This window comes from Nannobrachium achirus, assembly GCF_963921795.1.
Source record: "Nannobrachium achirus genome assembly, chromosome: 22".
NCBI lineage: Eukaryota > Metazoa > Chordata > Actinopteri > Myctophiformes > Myctophidae > Nannobrachium > Nannobrachium achirus.
The window spans coordinates 33,382,452-33,402,780 of NC_137829.1; the positions used below are offsets into that span (position 1 = coordinate 33,382,452).

Here is a 20,329-nt window from a genome sequence, read left to right on the forward strand (position 1 = left end):
TTAGTGTGGTTGCCCGACAGGGCAACACACTGTAGTCCTGGGGAAACTTTATTCTTTCTAGATAAACCTTATTCGACATAAACTTTATTTGTGAATGACAAATCCATTGAGTTCAATGGGGGAGTGGATGCAATTGGAAATTGGTGGAAAAACACTTGGTGGAGTGGTGCTAGCTCGAGTATTGGTTGAGCTTCACATGACAGTTAGCTTGCTGCAGAATATGTCGGCAACCACACTTGCAATTTCCAATTGCATCTTTCTAGTTGGTAACAGTCACCTTTGAAGGAAGTGAGAAGAGACCCAACTTCTCTCCAAATGGCTGCTGTGCCTCTTTGCCATAGCCAGCTGGTTCCAAGCCTTTTCTCATCTGAGGAGAAAAGCCTGGTAACGACCTAATGCATGTCTTTAGGTGGTACCTGGGTGGTACTTCCTGTACTTCCTGTTATTCTCACCCAACGTGAATTTCCATATTAGGCATGCAGATCAAGCATCGGCCTGCCTGATTGGCCAGCCTAACCCATCGCCTTTACCGATTGGCCAAGCTCCGTGGTACGTGTGAGCTGCTGTATCGTAGAGTCAATATAACTGGTAGTGCCAGACAGGATGTCATTCATATGCAGAGCACGCACAGCTGGGTCCCGATCGATTGAAGAGTCTGAGATGTTGCGCTGGACAGTGCATCTGAAAGGACAGAGGAGAGCTTATCATGCTGCGGTGGCAGTGGAGCATAAGGTGTACTCATTTGGAGGGTACTGTTACGGGAAGAGCTATATGTACATGGATCAGATTGATGTGCATGTCTTCAACACTGTGTCTTTGAGCTGGACAACGTTGCCCCCGGTGACGAATGGAATTGGAGAGGGTCCCCTCGAGGTTGCGTCCACGCGCATGTGCCACACAGCTGTGCTGATCGAAGACGTCGTCTACGTCTGGGGGGGAATAGTGGAATTTAAGATAGAGGAGGATGCCAATTGGGTCACCATCTCGGGAAACAACTGCAATGTGCTTTATGCATTTGATGTTGCCACCCACGGATGGTTCAAGCCCAAGGTTTCTGGGAATGTTCCCGGAGGGCGGGCCGGCCACTCGGCCTGTGTCCTGGGGGATGTCATGTATATCTTTGGAGGATACAGCATGAGGACCGGATACACTAATGCCATCTACAAGCTGAAAACAATGGTTTGGTCTTTAATTAACACTAGAGGAACTCTGACATACCTTTCAGCATGTCACTCTGCAACCATGATCGGGACAAAGATGTTTGTATTTGGGGGCAGAGGGGACATGGACGAGATCAACTACAACAGCATCAGAGTTTTTGACACTGACACCAACTGCTGGCTGAGCAAGCCTTCTACAAAACTTCTTCCAGAAAGACGCAGGGGTCATTCAGCCTTTGCCTACAATGGAGAGCTGTACATATTTGGTGGTGCCAACTTTCCTAAACGCCTCTCCTTCAATGACCTGTGGAAATTCAATCCAGAGACCTTCTCCTGGAAAATGCTCGAACCCAAAGGAAAAGGCCCGTGTTTGATAGCTAGGATGTGCTGTTGGATGTGCATGGTAGGAGATCTTATAATTCTCTTCGGAGGTTACAGACACTCACCCGATGAACTGTACATCTTAGACTTAAATCCTAGTCTTAAGACGCTATGCAAGCTAGCAGTTATTCAGTACAGTTTGAAGCCGTTGGGACTCCCTCATGACATCAAGTGGGAACTGGCAGCCTTGACTACTAGAGGCAAAAGAAGAAAAAGAAAAAGAAAAGCGAACAGGTTCCAAGCAGATGGTCGCTACCGGCCAGTAGTGCTGTCTACATCGGATGGTCTACCCACAGCCAAATCACCTATTGTCGGGGAAGTGGAGCTATCAGACTCGGCCGCCCGAAACAACGTTGGAACGGCCGCGGCCCAAGAAGGAATAGGTGATGATGATGATGATGAACACGGAGCTTTATGGCAATGGAAAAAGAGACTCTTGTGTGTTATCACGTTATCACGTTTTGTGCACCGCGCACTGCGACGGATGCTCATTCAATAAGGTAGGATATATAAACAAGTAGTTTATTATTCTATTCTAATTGCATTGTGCCTTTGGTCAATTTGTTGGGCACCACTTGGGCATGTCTAAGCAGCTCTCCACTATGCGTCTTTACGCACAGTGCCAGCACTGTGTTGGTGTGTGCGTTGTGTTACAATGATAGTGCTTTAGTTTTGGCTGCATGGTCTTTGCGTGTGAATTTGAACTTGATGTGAGTTATGCAGTGGTCAGTTATTTCCGTCTGGTTTTGAACATGTGTCATGTGTCCAACCATGTGTCTGTGGTGTGTGAGGCTGACCAACACACACTGTTGGTGATATTAAGTTTAACACTGTCCTGGTAGTGTGTGTGTGTGTGTGTGTGTGTGTGTGTGTGTGTGTGTGTGTGTGTGTGTGTGTGTGTGTGTGTGTGTGTGTGACTGTCTGTGTGTAGTGTGCACGTATGTACATGCTGCGCTGTGTGCTAACTCATTATTACACACCAGAACCGACCTGGAAATGCACACAGAAACCCAAACCGAACCGAATTTTCGGCCGATCCAACCCGACCCGATCCGATTTTTCGGCGGCCGACTGTGTCGGCCGCGAATGAGACCGAAGTGGGCCGTTGTGGGCTGGGCCGGTCCAAATCGGACCCCCGTACCTGGGGACCTACGAATACGCCTATGGGGGAAAGGAACTGGTTGGAATAACGTGTTCCTTCCACGCGCTACGTCCAAACCAGGGAAATCTCCACTGTCAGGTGAAAAGAAGCAACTTGGACTCCTCATGCATAGAAGGAAGCATGAGGTCAGTCCGTTGTCTCCCCAGGCGCGGCAGAGGGAGAGCAGAGCCCAGGATTACATAGGCAATTAGCACTGGGTGAAAAAATGGGTTACAAAATTGTGGGATAAAAATTTAGAAATAAAAAAAAGCTGTAATCCTATAGGCACTCTCTCTGCCAACCTGGGGAGAGCCCCGAACTGAGTTCATGCTTCCTTCAAGTCGTGAGGAGTGACACACCGCTTCTTATCATCTGACAGGGGGGAGTTTCCCGCACATGGCGCGTGGAAGGAACACGTTATTCCAACCAGTTCCTTTCCCCTCCATCAGGCGCCCTGGCTGACCGGGGGAGGGGGCAGTATAGAGAACAGGATTACTGCATGTTTTTTTTGGTGAGGGTATACCTAGGGGACACGGGGAGAACATGCAAACCACACAGAAAAAGGCCCTTTCGCCAACCACACCTAGGCTATGGGCACTGATGACGCAGAGGAGAGAACACTCCCCTATAGCATACCCGGTGGGAATCCGGGACCTTCGAGCTGTGAGGTGACAGCTACCAACTAGAGCTGCATGGGATACCCGACCAAAATCCGACGGGACCCGACAAGCCCGACGGGCTCGGGCCCGGGTCGGACGCATTTTCACAATTAATTGTCGGACGTCGATTCGGGTCGGACATAATTTTGATTTATAGAAAATAAAGTGTAAAACGATACAACTATCGTCTCTGTGTGTGCTATTTCCTTGTCTTTCTGGTGCACGTGACTACACTCTTGTCTTGACAACCATGCACATGTGAGCGAATGCAACTTTAGTACAGCTGGAAGAGTCGTCGAAGAGAGAAGAACAGCGCTGAACCCGTCCACGGTGGATTCTATCCTTTTCCTCCATAACAACATGTAAACCATAATGGTTGGATTAATGTAGTTAGATTTGTAAGCTGCTACATACAACTAGTCAATTTCATCCATGCCGCTGCGTTCGTTCGTGGACATTATGGACAATTGGACATAATTAAAAAGGCAGATGTTGAATGTAGCCTAAGCCTAAAACGGTAAACCCATAAACCATAATGGTTGGATTAATAATAGTTTTTGATTAAGAAAGACGGCCAAGGCCGCTGTTGTGGACTAGTTTGTGGACGCTGGATATTAAAAGCAGATGTCAGATTCGTCTATGCTGGTAAGACGGAAAATGTTTTGATATTGATTGAACTGTGGAAAAGGTTTGTGTGTGAATAGCCTACTTTATTAACAGTTTGTAAAAGAGGATTTTAAGTGTGTGACTGCAGCGAGTCACTGACTGCAGTCAGACCAGAGTTACCAGACGCGCAGTGCACGTTATATTATTTAATAATCAACGTAGCCTACTTATGTAATTATCTAAAACACTTTAACAAGCCACAATGTGGCTTAATATTATTAAGGGTAACAAGCAGGCACGCTGCATGCACTCACTGCACATTATAACACGTTTGCTACTAATGAGTGTAAATCAATGTCTTCCTCAAAGAAAAAGAAACGAGGCGGAAAAGCGTTGAAAACATAAGGTTCGGGCCTCGGCTCGGGTCGGACGCTTTTTCATGATTAATGCTCGGACGTCGACTCGGGTTGGACAGAAAACTGTCGGACACAGGTTCGGAACGGACAGAAAAAATGGGCCCGATCCCAGCTCTACTACCAACTGTGCCCCCTTTGGGCCTTTCGTAGGCCTTCTATGTCATGGCACTGTGTTTGAGACTTTCATGAAGAGTGAACTGAATGTAGGCTACAGTATGCCGTCATTAATACAGTGTATGGAACTATATGACGTTGTCCTGATTGTTTTTTATATTAACCACCTTTTTCCCTTATTCAAGACACACGTACGCACGCACGCACGCTCGCACGCACGCACGCAGGCACGCACGCACGCACGCACGCACGCACGCACGCACGCACACACACAGGTGTGAGCCTTCATTAGTATCATTAGTGTGGTTGCCCGACAGGGCAACACACTGTAGTCCTGGGGAAACTTTATTCTTTCTAGATAAACCTTATTCGACATAAACTTTATTTGTGAATGACAAATCCATTGAGTTCAATGGGGGAGTGGATGCAATTGGAAATTGGTGGAAAAACACTTGGTGGAGTGGTGCTAGCTCGAGTATTGGTTGAGCTTCACATGACAGTTAGCTTGCTGCAGAATATGTCGGCAACCACACTTGCAATTTCCAATTGCATCTTTCTAGTTGGTAACAGTCACCTTTGAAGGAAGTGAGAAGAGACCCAACTTCTCTCCAAATGGCTGCTGTGCCTCTTTGCCATAGCCAGCTGGTTCCAAGCCTTTTCTCATCTGAGGAGAAAAGCCTGGTAACGACCTAATGCATGTCTTTAGGTGGTACCTGGGTGGTACTTCCTGTACTTCCTGTTATTCTCACCCAACGTGAATTTCCATATTAGGCATGCAGATCAAGCATCGGCCTGCCTGATTGGCCAGCCTAACCCATCGCCTTTACCGATTGGCCAAGCTCCGTGGTACGTGTGAGCTGCTGTATCGTAGAGTCAATATAACTGGTAGTGCCAGACAGGATGTCATTCATATGCAGAGCACGCACAGCTGGGTCCCGATCGATTGAAGAGTCTGAGATGTTGCGCTGGACAGTGCATCTGAAAGGACAGAGGAGAGCTTATCATGCTGCGGTGGCAGTGGAGCATAAGGTGTACTCATTTGGAGGGTACTGTTACGGGAAGAGCTATATGTACATGGATCAGATTGATGTGCATGTCTTCAACACTGTGTCTTTGAGCTGGACAACGTTGCCCCCGGTGACGAATGGAATTGGAGAGGGTCCCCTCGAGGTTGCGTCCACGCGCATGTGCCACACAGCTGTGCTGATCGAAGACGTCGTCTACGTCTGGGGGGGAATAGTGGAATTTAAGATAGAGGAGGATGCCAATTGGGTCACCATCTCGGGAAACAACTGCAATGTGCTTTATGCATTTGATGTTGCCACCCACGGATGGTTCAAGCCCAAGGTTTCTGGGAATGTTCCCGGAGGGCGGGCCGGCCACTCGGCCTGTGTCCTGGGGGATGTCATGTATATCTTTGGAGGATACAGCATGAGGACCGGATACACTAATGCCATCTACAAGCTGAAAACAATGGTCTGGTCTTTAATTAACACCAGAGGAACTCTGACATACCTTTCAGCATGTCACTCTGCAACCATGATCGGGACAAAGATGTTTGTATTTGGGGGCAGAGGGGACATGGACGAGATCAACTACAACAGCATCAGAGTTTTTGACACTGACACCAACTGCTGGCTGAGCAAGCCTTCTACAAAACTTCTTCCAGAAAGACGCAGGGGTCATTCAGCCTTTGCCTACAATGGAGAGCTGTACATATTTGGTGGTGCCAACTTTCCTAAACGCCTCTCCTTCAATGACCTGTGGAAATTCAATCCAGAGACCTTCTCCTGGAAAATGCTCGAACCCAAAGGAAAAGGCCCGTGTTTGATAGCTAGGATGTGCTGTTGGATGTGCATGGTAGGAGATCTTATAATTCTCTTCGGAGGTTACAGACACTCACCCGATGAACTGTACATCTTAGACTTAAATCCTAGTCTTAAGACGCTATGCAAGCTAGCAGTTATTCAGTACAGTTTGAAGCCGTTGGGACTCCCTCATGACATCAAGTGGGAACTGGCAGCCTTGACTACTAGAGGCAAAAGAAGAAAAAGAAAAAGAAAAGCGAACAGGTTCCAAGCAGATGGAACAGGAGAAACAGAAGGATGAGGAGATGACCACCCTTAAAAAAGCTCCCTTCAGATTGTAAAGAAAGCAAAGCACAGGGCAGGAATGTGCTGTGACACCTACCAGGAAGTAGTATCGTACAGGAAATTGAAGTGCACCCTGTGATCACTGATATGGTCTGCCGTCATATAGCCTGTCAAAACACAGGACACCATTTTTATTTATCTTATTCTGCCCAGACAATATGACTGCAGGCCATTATATATTTGTATTTATGTTTTAAGTTGCATTGAGCGGTGGCCAAGCAGAGAGAACTACCCCCCTGCTGTCAGAGAATAGACACTTGTCACAAAGAGTACTTGGTCAAACATCAGTAATGAACTACAACTTTTTATTTTTTTTAAGAAGAATCAAAATGTGATTTGTGTTTTGCTTTTCCGTCCCAAGACCAATGTTATAACCAGGTGTGAGAGTGGGTGACCCATCCATGCATTAAATTTAGGCAAGTAGTAATGTTTATTTTATCAATGGATCCCATTCCCATTAAGAGAGAGAATAGAGAAGGATGGCCCCTGAAGAGGAGGGAGGTGAAATGCTGTGACTCCTGTGACACTGCACTGACTAAGAGGCATATATACTGTAGATTTAAATGTTTTTGTTTTACAGGAAATTAAGCCACTCAACCAAAATCGGCTATGGTTATTGTTTGAAGCACTGCCAATGACTAAGGCTGTCAATGGCAAGTTTAAGCAGAAGCTTTATCGCTGTCTGCTCCAGACTTTTTTAATTGAAAGACGTGGTTGCTGTGTCAACAGTAGAGTCTGTTGTGTGAACTGCTCTTCATCATTGTGATAACTACAATGAGGATACTCTGTTTGGAACCTGTATTTCTAGGGGGCAGATTTGAAAAAATGCATCTGGTGATACTAAAATATCATACTGGGCCCTAATTGGTGCCCCAAAACTTAGGAGGCAGCGTAATCCAATAACAACCAAGTGGAGCCAGACCAAATCAGCCGAGGTCAATTTCTTTTATTGTTGCACTGGCAGATTCGTCTGGTTTCCAGGCTAATTTTGATTAGTGCTTCTCTTCAAAACAGCATCTTTGCGCTTGGTTAAGTTGCCCATAGTGGCACCTGGAAGAAGAGGACATCCCCTTGAGGTTCCATCCTTGTGCTTCTATCACTCAGCTGACCGGGTACTATGTCCTGGTAGGTCCTGGGAGGTCCTGGTTATTGGGAACTTTACTTATACAGCAAACCTCTTTGCAATCGTAACATGCTTAATGCATTTGATGTTGACACCCTACGGCCACTGATGGCTCAAGCACAAGGTTTCTGGGAGTGATCGTATCATCCTCTTGGGATAATACATATCTGCTAACATGTACATCTTAGACTTAAGACTTGTGCAAGCTAACAGTTATTCAGTACCATCTGGTGCAGTTGGGACGTATCATCTCTTGGGAACTTGCAGCCATGACTTCCATCGGAGGCAACGGCATTGAGCAACTTCCAGGCAATGGAAACAGAAGAAAGGGAAAGACAAGGAGATCACAACCTTTAAAAAGGACTCCATTCAGATGGGAAAGAAAGCAGAAACGTGTTCTGTGACCACAAAAAACTAAGCAGCATCATAAAGGAGAATAGAGAAACTGTGCCGGGGAAGACACAGTAGAATCCTGTTCTTCAGCGGTTCCCAACATTTTCTGCATCCGGGAACACTTGAAAAGCGTTTGCGGCCCACACCCATCTGACGGGTAGCATGCTTTTTCAGTTTATTTTAATGATCAATCAAAATCGATTGTGTTCTGACTTGGATCAGTGGAGCGAACATAGTATACTTTCAGTTCCTACTCATCAGCATCACATTGAAATGTGTGTGTTTTTTTTTTGTTAAGGTTTATACAAATACAAAACACCATGACCTTTTTTTATTAGGTTACTATTTCTTTTAATTATTACATTTTTTTAGAATAATGTTATGTTATCAATGAAGTCTAGCGTTTTGCCAGTTATTTGGGGGCTCTCTTGCAATATCGCCATGGTTATCGGAGCATTAAAGCGAGCACATGTAGACTGAAGAACCGTTTCCTACCCCAGGCTGCAAGACTAGTCTATGCAGTGAACTATTTCTGTGGTGTTGCGGCCTTGTATAATACATATAGTGTATTATGGAGCACCCCCAACCTAGGTCTATCAAAGTGCATGTACTTGTACAGTCTTGTGACAATAAACATCTTGAATCTTGAATCTACTTCACTTGATTTCCCATAATTGCTTCTTTCTAGTTAATATTAGTTTTATTTTGCTGCTCTGTGGTGTGTCTTCGTGCCTGCGCGTTGTGAAGGATCAACAAAGTGGAATGTGTGTCCATGTTTGTGTGTGTCAATGATGAATTCCTGCACAGTTAGCCTCCTTGTACTGTTTGCACAAGCTGCTTATGACATGGTGAGGAATTTACAATGGCACATTCATTGCATCATATTCTCCAGTCCCCATCCTCAAGAAATGTGTATAAATGAGATATGAGGAGAACTGTGGGATTTTAATTAACAGGAGCAAAGAAGCCTTGGCAAAAACAAAAATTCAATCAAAGTCCACATTTTCAGCAGCTCTTTGAAGTTTATCCCCGGCTGGCTCCATTTGCCTATGACAATGTGCTTTTTGAATGTTCTATTCTATCCACAAGAGACCCAGATGTCAGCATGCATGTGTAAAAGTGCTTTACATAGTAGTAGTAATTATAAGTAATATATTGTAATAAAGAGTCGCAAGAAACATTTTGAAGTGCATAAGAATCATATTTCAGAATCTGTTCAATGTGCTGCAGTAACTTACACATTTGTAGATTGATTTTCTGACATTCATTTGCTTGAAAATGAATATTTTTCCTATTTGTTGTTTGTGTCAAGAGTATTGAGTATACATTCACATGCTGCAAAAACAACGCTATTTGTATTTGGAACAAGTTGGATTTTTCTGTGCTTATGCACCATGAATAAAGGCATGAACCTGTATGAATGAGGCTACATGAATAGTTTTGATGTGAAATGTATCATTTATTCGTGATGACCTTGGTGTGTAAAGGTCTTTATGGTCAAACAGGCATTTCTCACATGCCCCTCTTCTAGCGCCACCATGAGGCCGATTCTTGCAAATTTGGACACTGCTCCTACACATTTTGCCCTAAAATCACGCAAAGCGGTACAAAGTATGTCTAGAGTCATGTCATCAACTTGGATCTCTCCCATTTAGCGCCAGCATCAGGACGATCTTTTCAAACACATTTTTGGACACTGCTCCTACAGATTTTGCCCTAAAATCACCCAAAGCGGTACACAGTATCTCTAGACTCATGTCATCAACATGGATCTGACAGTTGCTTATCTCCCGATTAGGGAGTCTTACTGGTAAATATCGAACCAATGAAAAGTATTAACAAGAGCTTGTGACTAAACAACTAGAGGAGATCCATTGGAACACAGGTTATCTTTTTCCATTTTCCGAAAAGTCACCTTTTTTTTAAGACATACAAGGTTTCCGCCCGACAGTGACAATATACTGCATGCCTTCTTTCAACAACAACAAATACCGGTATGCATTCATTTTGATTTCCAATCATCTCTCGACAGCCATCTTCGGTGAGTCACTGTTCATTTCCTGTGGCATTTCTCTCTGTGGTATTTTATCAAACAAGATCATTCATTTTAACCAGGTCTGCCCAAGCATGAATGACAGATAAACTGTATGCTATACCATGCCTTATACCAGGGGTCTTCAATGTTTTCAGGCCAAGGACCCCTTAGTTGAGAGAGAGATGAAGCAGGGACCCCACAACCTTTTCATAGATTCCATATAGTTTCATTGTTTGACAGCACAATCGTCAGTGTATTTTGGATTCATGTCATTTTGTGTTTTCAGATATTTAACCACTTGAACCATAAATACTTAATAAACTTGACCTTTCACTCTGTACTTAGTCTGCTCTTTTCCCCCTCTACACCAAACCTCTTTGCCGAAAACAGCCGATCTACAAGCTCACAACGCCTCGTAGCGCGAGGCGTTGTGAGCTTGTAGATCAGCTTGTAGATCTGCTATTTTTGGCTAAAGTTCAAAAATAGCAAAAGCTAAAGTTCTGAATTGGACGCTAGGGTTCAGATGGTTAATATAAAAAAGGAGAAAAAAAAGTTTCTATCACACAAATATTTGGAGGAATCCCTGCAGTAATAGGGGTACCGGACCCCCTTTTGAAGACCCTTGCCTTATACAGTATACCGTATATAACATCAACATGGAGGGATGAACTCTTGGGCAAGGGGTGGACCTTGTCCTATTCTGGAGTTGCTCAGGGTGTGAGGTCCCCGTCCGGTCATACTCACAAGCCCCAGGTTGAGTGCCCCTATGTTGGGGTTCACCCCGGTGGACAAGAGCGTCGCCACCCTCCACCTTAGGGTTGGAGGGGGAAACTGACTGTTTGTGCATGTGCGCCAAACAAGAGTAGTCTGCCCTCTTGGATACCCTGCAAGGACTTTAACTCCCACCTCCGGCGGGACTTATCTGCATCCCTGTGTTCAAATGCCTCTATCCTCAACCAATGTTCAAAGCCTCTATTGCTGAAGCTGCGGGTGGGAGCTGTGGTCAGAAGGTCTTAGGTGCCTCAAGGGGTGGTAACTGGTAACCCTCGTACGCCTTGAGAACAGCAGTGGTCAGGGAAGCCTTCCTACTGAAGGAGGAGGCTTATTTGGGTATGATATTCCGGGGGTACGAAGGAGGCAGTTGCTGCACATTGTTGCTGTTACTATTATTGTGGGCTCGCTGAAAGGCGAGACCAGTATGTTATACCAAATCTTTATAAGTCAAGTTTATCCTCCGACAGTGAGAAATGACCGACAGTACAAAGGCAGGGCCCTTGGCCAATGAGGAGCAGCGTTCTAGGTGACATCATCACCAACAAGTGCGACCTGATATAAATAACAACAACATCACGTTGACCAGTATGTTATGCTATACTTTACGCCCCCTCTGTTATACCAAATCTTTATACTGTAGGTAAAGTTTTATTCTCCTATTAAGAATTACCGACAGTATAAAGACAGGGCCTTTAGCCAATGAGGGAGCAGCAAGCCCACACTGTTTCGTATGAACAGTATTTCTACTATTCTACTATTTCTACTATTACTATTATTTGGTTACGGTTAGGCACAGTTCTTTTGGTTGAGTTTAGGTAGGGTTCTTTTGGTAAAAGTTAGACATGGTTATTTTGGTTAAAGTTATACCATGTAACTTTTTTTATAAAACAAATCTTAAAATGGTCCTAGCTGTTAAATCGCTAAAGTTTTAGAACCCCCACTCCGTTATTTTTTCAGCTTCTAAAGCCTTCTCTTTATATGTTTTCTATGATCCCTGCCCGGGACCGGTTTTCGCGGAAAAATTGCGTCATCACACTACCGGCCAATCACAGCGAGGGTTATACACTGCCGGCCAATCACAGCGCAGAACATACACTGCCGGGCTCTCTGGTGGGTTTAGGAAACACGCCTTCAGGAAGTACACTGCAGTGTTTACACTGGAGGAGTCTAGCATGTAACTCCCCAACCGCTGCTCGTAGAAGGACATGGGAGACCTCATTGAAAGCGTCTCGGCGAGGCGAGGCGGACGCGGTGGTCTGACGGCCCGGTCCGCGAGCGAAAAACGTACGAAAAAAGCAAACGCGACCGCGGTTTGCTATACTGCTACAGACCACCAGTTGAGCAACTTACACAGTATAGCTTTAAGGTTAGGCACAGTTATTTTGGGCTTTTGGTGAAGGTCTGGACACGTGTATTGTGGTTGAAGTACAGTATGGTCCACGTTCATAAAATATGTTGATGTATTGATAAATGCTGAATTCTGATTAGTTTCCCTGAGATACAGTATCACCTGCAGACGTCAAAATTACACTTTTACGTTTTAACATTTGTACACTCTTCTGAGGTAAGATTTCACCGTATAGGCAAAATAAACAAATGGCCCCATGACCTCTGGGGGCTGCAGTGGAGCTCCTCAGCTACTTGACAGTGGGGGACCGCAGTTTTACGGAGTAGCTCCCAGGCGTGAATGAAAACACATGAAGCATGAAGTCACTGATAAAGTGCTATGTGTACTCAGCAAAACCATCCACCGGGAAAAAAAAGTATGAAACGAAGAGGCAGGGGAGAACGCAGTAAAATACCCAGTCTTCATTTAACTCCGAGAGGACTTCAATGAACCCTTACGGGTCGCATTTGGTTCCATTTGTACCCTCTCGGAATTAAAAGTGGATAGTTCAACGCAGAGGATTTTACTGTGAAGGACTGGATGTGATCAGCTTGGAAGCTGTTCCTCTGCCTCTGGTTCCTCAGGAGTTTTAATTAGTGTAGGAGGCAACTGCACGGAGACGATACCATGTACCGGTACCTTAAAGGCTGCATGTCAGTTATCAAAGACTCTTCCCCCACGGGCCAGCTCGGTTTGAGGTAATTAGCGCAGGCTTATTCAGACTCGAGCCACATTTAACTTAAAAGGAGCGGCGTCCATCTCTCAAGGGCTCGCTTGGCCAGGCCGATGATCCTCCATCTATGCGGTGATTATATGAGAGAATTGAGATATTGTTGTCTGTCTGGCGCTGGTTGAATGCATCAATGTGAACCTCTAAGGCTTGCATTGTGTCGTCCAGTCAAAAGACTGGACGACACAATGGGGATTGTGCGCGCGCGTGCGCGCGTGCGTGCGTGCGTGCGTGCGTGCGTGCGTGCGTGCGTGTGTGTGTGTGTGTGTGTGTGTGTGTGTGTGCGTGCGTGTGCATGTGCGTGAGTGAGTGAGTGAGTGAGAGAGAGGGGTTGGTTGTGGGCACAGGGCGAGAGCGGCATTTATTGACTTCATTAGTCATGTTGGAGCCTATAGCTGTGACTATAGCATGATGGGAGCGTCCCTCTGGGCTCTTCTCTCCTTTTCAACCCAGAAGGCGAAAAATAGAATCAGAGAGACTTCATTGTTCAGAGTAACAGATCGCTGGATGTGTTGATAAGAATAACACGTTAAGACAAACTGCTTTCTAATGACACCCATGAAATAACGATCAGGTCTTTGTGCATCTGACTGTGTCTCTTAAGCAGACATAAAGACTTTTTCCAGTTCTGGCAGATATATTTTAGTCCCCAAATATTTCTTAAAACATCGACTAAAGCAATGCACACCAGGGTCATAGAATGTTGGTGAAAAAATGTTCAGCCCTCTTCCTCTCACCCCCATATGTGCGTTTATTATTTGTTTTCTGTCTCCCACTGGATTGAAACGCTCACTGCTCGCAGCAGAGAGGAGCAGTTATTATTTCCAGCTTACCAAGAGATTACTCTGTGTCGCTGAACCGGATCCTGCTACTGGATATGTTGTTTGATGTAATAAAAGAAAGCCCTGTCTGTACACACACCTGAACTTGGTGATGCAACTCGCTCACCCCCAGAACCTCACTGGGGTGCGGACATTGATTGAACCATCCTCTAGTCTACATACTGTACAGTATGAATGCTCACCATGCAATATTAAAATGTTTCTTTTGTTCAGTGTCAGTTATGATTATGGTTTGTAATTGACTGGCACAGGCCCTTAACTGGCCGTTACGGGCCTGTGCCAGTCGATTATAAATCATTATCATAATCATTTTCAAGTAATCACCTGCTAAACAGGTGATTAAAATGAGTTGCATGGCGAGCAATGCGTGATGCAAACACCATGACAAACCTTAGAGATCTCGTTTTATTTCATCTATATAATAAAATAAAGAAGAAGACACAATAATAAAATCCTCAGTATTCATTTATCAATTTCTATCTATGTATGTACGAATTGACCTGTAAGGTTCCATTTGTTAATTAAATGGTTTAATTAACAATCATCATTTCCAGGGGACCTGACCTAAAATTAGACGTCTTCGGACGTTTGAGTGAGAGAGCGAGATCGTATCTCCCTGTAGTCCTTGGGCAGATCATTATGCACCCAATTCACCCTTTGTTAGCCTTCTGATTGGTCCCTGACTGACCAACCAGCAGTCTCCATCTGCCTTGTCCCACCCTGGTTCCACGTTTTTTACGTTGAATTAGCTAAAACATAATTTTCTGAGAGATAAAAACATTTAAAAACATGCCCAGTCACTATACAGCACAAGATAGGCTTTTACTGAAACCAAGTTTAAGATGAGAATTGAATACACAGAATAACAATAAGAAGCAACTGCATTTCAATGGTAGTGGATGGAGAGAAAGGACTTGTGCGAAGAGGAGTGGGACAACGGGCGGGACTTGACAAAGGGTGAATTGTCTTTTCTGTACCTACTACTTCTACAGACGTTCCCTTTATACCATATCTGTTTCTGAATGTGTGCTATACTTTGGCTGTTGGAAGTGGTGTTGTGACTGACTCAGGCTGTATTCAGACTTTTATTAACCTTGTTGAACAAGAGTGCAAATGTTCGTGGCAGGACTCGAGTGTAGGAGGATTTCTTCTGACGAATGAACTGCCTCAGTATGCAGGCCCTGGGTACAAGGATTCACTGCGGGCCCCCCATGAACGTTATAGGGCCCATGAACGTTCTTCATAGGGGAGGGGGTTTAACCCATTTAGACTGGGAACGCATGATTACACATTAGTTTGTGCTTTAACTATTGAAAAATAGCAGATGTACAAGCTCACAATAGCAGATGTACAAGCTCGCAGCGCAGCACTCTGTGCCACACTGCGAGCTTGTAGATCTGCTATTTTTGAAAAAAATCATGAACATTTGTGCAAAGTCTTTGAATATTTCAAATCCTTCTAAGGCTTTTTGAAAAACCTATGTTTCTATGTCAGTGGTGCTCGAATGTTTTCATTTGAAGGACCTGCAAAATGATATGTATTTGTCCACGGACCCCCATCTCAAAATATTTAGTTCCAGGGACTCCCCATGAAGCTAAATTTGAGTTACAAATGTTTGCTTAAAAATACATACAGTACATTCAAAGATTTGCAGACATTTTCACGACTTTTCAAAAAAGTCTTCAAGCTCACAGCGCGGCACCGAGTGCTTGTATATCTGCTATATTTCAATAGCTAAGGTAAAACATAATGAAGGCCCCTCCACCTTGGGCCCTAGAAACTCAGTCCCACTCCCCCCCCCCCTTGTGACGCCCATGTCAGTATGTCTTGTAGGGCTTCCGTTTCTGGCCACTTCAGGACAAAATAATCATACAAATAAACCCCTTCACAACCTGCATCAAAGATTTTTTTTATTATTTATTTTTTTGAGTTTTGTTCTAATATGCTGTATACCACAGCCAGTTATGACCTTGCATGATACTTGGCTGTGAGTGCCAATATAATATCTCTCATTATAGCACCCTGAAAACAAGTTACTGTATTTGCCTCACCTGTGCCTTAGCTACACCCACCACCTGCTGTTAGAAACAAAGTCGTTTTTGTCTTTCTTCTAATCATAATGAAACTATGTTGCGGGCTATAATCTTGTCTTGCTATACAATGTCAACTAATGTCGCTCATCATTCTCTCTGCTTTTTTCTTTCTTCAGGTATGTTTAGGCTACTTAATAATTAATACGTTGTTCGGAGACTCCCTAGAATGTCTATTATGCATGCATGCATTCTATATACAGTACAGCCATAGAAAACTCTGGGATTAATTGTGGATGGATTAATTATGACAATAGTTCATTCATTCATTCATCGTAATAATAATTTAAAAAAAAACAATAGACATATTTTCAATCAAATAGCCTTGATAATATAAGATGATGTGTTAATGATGTCCTGCCACCACCCGTAGTTTATAATGTAGACAGGTTATGGAAATTACTAATGTACTTTTGTACGTTTGGGCCCCAGGGAGACACCAAATTCCTCGTTTGGGTCTTGAGCTGAAAAGGTTTGGGCACCCTGTTCAGTCTCCTAACACCATCATTACAGTCCACCGCATCATGGTAAAGTACAGTTTAAGTGCTGTGCCTGTATGCTTGAGCCCAGCTTTCTGCAATGCACAGCCACTAAGTCTCAACAACTTGACTTAGGGCTTATTCCTAAGTGGTGAGGTTATGGGGTTCTCTACGCGTTGCTTACAGTGCTATGGCTGCTATCCCCTGGCGGTGCTGCTGCAATCCTCCCTCAGGTGTTTCAATAGGCAGCTCTGCTTACTCTGCACAGTCAAGCCCGTTCTTGTTACAGACCCATCTGTCCGTGCCTGATCCCCATGAAAATGATATATCTTGGCATGTGGAAATACTGCCTGCATTGTGCATCGAGTGCCTCTTCAATACAGCGTGTCTTTCTGGACCACATAGCAACAACAGTGCAGCCACAGTTGGTGTGAACACAACAAACAGAAATGTCAAGGATGGATTGTGCCAAGGATTAAGCTTTAACCTGGGTTCAATCAAGGTTAATCTACAGTGTTAATCAAATTGCGCAATAGTCAGGTTTGCATTTAACACTTTGCAAGCCATGGGGAGCCACTTAATATTAAAACCGTAATCTACCGTACATCATCTGTACTAATTTTCCGGACTAGGTCATTAAAACCGAAATAAATGATAATTATCAAAAAACACTGATCGGCAGCTGTCCTCAGTCTCTTCTTCGGCTGTTCTAAAAGGATCATTCTCTCAACCCTTGCACCGGAAGTGCTTCTGGTCACTATCCCTTCTCTATACCCAAATTCCTGTTTACTTACATTGTAGGAGAAAGCGTTAGCATAGCATCTCTCGGATATGTTTTCGACCAGATAGAAGTTGAGATCGGGGCTTCATTCATCGGGGATTACATTCGTTTATCTCCATGTGCACGGATCGTGCACTCGAAACGCACGGGGGGGAAGACGACTCGGCCAAAATCCCCACTATATGCCAATGCAGATCAAGCTACTTCTGGTGAGTTTTAACCGGCGGGATTGACGGAGGAGAAAAAAATAATGCTGCCATCCTAGAAGGCATGCGTTGTTGTTGATGTTTGTAATCATAATATTATGTCTCAGATCATAATACAATGATAGAAATTTCCGGCTAGTCCACAACAAGCCATTCTGGCCAGGCTGGGGAAGTGTTAAACCACACTTTTACGGTAAACCTGAATCAATCTGAATCCTGTTGCTCCACTACCTTAAACTGGGATAGGGGTTCATTTTAAACTGCCATCTGACAGATGGACTGTAGAAAAACAAAGAATTCATCAATGGAAAATCTTCTTAACCCTGTTGAGTTTTATGATAAATGATTTTCAAGGCAGCACCGATTCAAAAAACACTTGGTAATGAGATTAAAAATAAATATAAAAATAAGACAAGCAAACTAGACTCAAGGTTATTTATTTCTCGTTACACTGGCTTGCCATAGTTGCATTTTCATAACATAGACAGCCACTTGGAAATAACATGTCATGACAGTGTGTCGATGACAGATGAGTTTGACAGATATCACCCACCCACCCTATACGCTGTCTAAATCATTTCTTCTTTAGCTCCAAGAGCTACTGTACTTTGAACATAGGTGTATGGCAGTTTTATTTCAAAAGGTAATTTAAAAAGAAAAAAAGAAAAGAAAAAAATAATCCACTGACAGCACCGTTAAAGTTAAGTCACAGTTTTAATCAGAGGTTAATGTTTTAATTGCTGATTGTTAAGCGATGCTTAAAATGAAGTAGTGCACCACACCTCAAATTAAAATAAATCCTAGAACAACAAATCCTTAATTAGCCCTGAACAATGCTTAATTTAATTCATGTTTGTGTAACCCAGCGAGTGTAAAAATCCAAGCCAGCCCTACAGTATATTCTTTCAAAACCAACACTAATCCCAACCCTAACGCCTAACCCTAACTGAGGAACATAGACATGACCCCTAGCAGCCTGACACCACAGGACATTTTGGCTGAAGGGACTTGTTACGGCCAGGGTCCCTTACTACTATTCTTATTCTTACTACTATTATTATTATTACTGGCATTGTCTGTATCTTTTTATTATGCTGCGATGTATTCCCCGTGCATTGCAGTTGCCGATTTGTGAATGAGGAGAAGGGGTACTGCTTGGGCTTGAGCTGAATCGAAAGTCCGTCTGAGGAGGGACATATACATTTCCTTGTGTACATAATAAACGAATTCCACAATATTTGTGCTAGAAATTCTTATGTACTTAATTGTTTTTTCCAAATGCCAGACAAAGGTCAATTCTGCACCTGTGCATGTTGCAGCAGAATTCGGATGTGTACATTTTCTACTGTATATAATATACTTTGTGCGTGTTTACAGCAAGCCCACGCAGTCTTTGCAGGAACTGCATTTCTAGTTTCATTAAGCGTCCCGCAAAGCTTGGCCAATGTGACACTGGGCGTGCATTTTATGACAGTATAGTGCAATAGTAGCAAATATAGCTAATCTACAAACAGATAAACAATTATAATAATTGGGGGAAAGGGGCTAAGTGGTTAAATCTATCTGCGGGTTTAATTGATATTGGACCAATGAAAAACATTAACAAGAGATTGTGGCTAAATAATAAGTACATTGGATCTATTTGGATCCCCCCCTCCCTCCCCCATTAACTGAAGAGTAACAGTTGCTATCCACAAATTTCCAACATCCCATCGTGCATTGCGCAGAAACCGTGCGGCATTTCCGGTGTCGCAGCAGAGTGTGACCTATAAGCTCACAGCGGTTGCATCTGCGACGTGACGTGAGCTTGTATGTCTGCTGTTAACCGGATGTGTCCCACAAATAATTCTACAGTAAATTCTGGCTGAAACAGGTGGAAAAGCACTTTCTGTTGTTCTTAGGCCTGTGGGGGTTCTCTGCCAACAGCCTCCACCAACAGCCTGGTTGGACAACACCCCTACTTACTGCACCCTTTATATCAATCAATCAATCAATCAATCAATCAATCAATCAGTGTTGTCACAACGTGTGAGATTTCAACGTTGCAGTTAAAGGAAGAAGAAAAAGGGAAGAGAGAACAGACCAGAGAGGAAGGAGCACATAAAGAATGCCTAAAGAATAGCAGCTGCAGTCAAAGAGTGTCTTGTGCATGCACATGACACTCTTTGACCATGAGTCACATTAAACACTTAAGTCCCAATTCAAAAATAGCAAGCGGTTGCGGTTGACTAAATATGACGAGTCTGGAAATAGTGAATCGTTTCATTCCCTAAAACGTGTGGCATGGTCTGATTGAATTCCGCAAAGACAAAAAAAAAAAAGGAAAAAAGAGGGGGCGTCAATTTATGCAAAAGGCAGATGAAGAGCGATTGCTGGTTTGCAAGTAGCGTGCCACACTGCAGTGTGTTCATGTTGTACTAGACAAGGGAAAAGCCTGTCACATCAGGGGTGTCAATTGGGTATGGCAGGGGTATGCAGCTGCCATACCCTGGGTCCATGGGGGGAAATAAAAGTTACTTTTAAAATGTAATATAAATCCATGAATGTCTCTTTGTCTATCTGTTCTGGTTATTATGTTGTTAAATTACAGTAAAATAACTACAAATGCAAAATTTAACAAAATGGTCACTTTAACAAGGTATTATAATGATATTCTCCACACTTGTATTCTCCCCATCTTGACAAAATGGTATATTCCCAGGTTCCAAAGGGCAGGTGCAATTCATTATTGTTAATTGTGGCACGTTTACTAACATGCCAAGTTTAGCTGCACTTGAACAACCATTCCAGGCTGCCATATCCAGACCAAGAAACCGTAGAAACGGGGGGGAAAATAGCCACTGTGTCACATGATGACAT

At 43.8% G+C, this 20,329-nt stretch overlaps 2 protein-coding genes across 2 annotated transcripts; both read left to right on the plus strand.

Annotated features, from left to right (window-relative positions):
* Positions 1–660: 660 nt before the first annotated feature.
* LOC308307587 (kelch domain-containing protein 3-like) lies at positions 661–5,115 on the plus strand (the record flags this gene model as incomplete). The annotated part of the gene is made up of 2 exons (XM_080752855.1): positions 661–1,179; positions 5,038–5,115. 2 exons carry the CDS (start codon positions 661–663, stop codon positions 5,113–5,115), a joined length of 597 nt encoding a protein of 198 aa, XP_080608981.1.
* A 319-nt stretch (positions 5,116–5,434) lies between these two features.
* LOC308307588 (kelch domain-containing protein 3-like) lies at positions 5,435–7,024 on the plus strand (the record flags this gene model as incomplete). The annotated part of the gene is made up of 2 exons (XM_080752856.1): positions 5,435–5,953; positions 6,992–7,024. The coding sequence occupies 2 exons, from the start codon at positions 5,435–5,437 to the stop codon at positions 7,022–7,024; spliced, it is 552 nt and encodes a 183-aa protein (XP_080608982.1).
* Between the last annotated feature and the right edge of the window lie 13,305 nt (positions 7,025–20,329).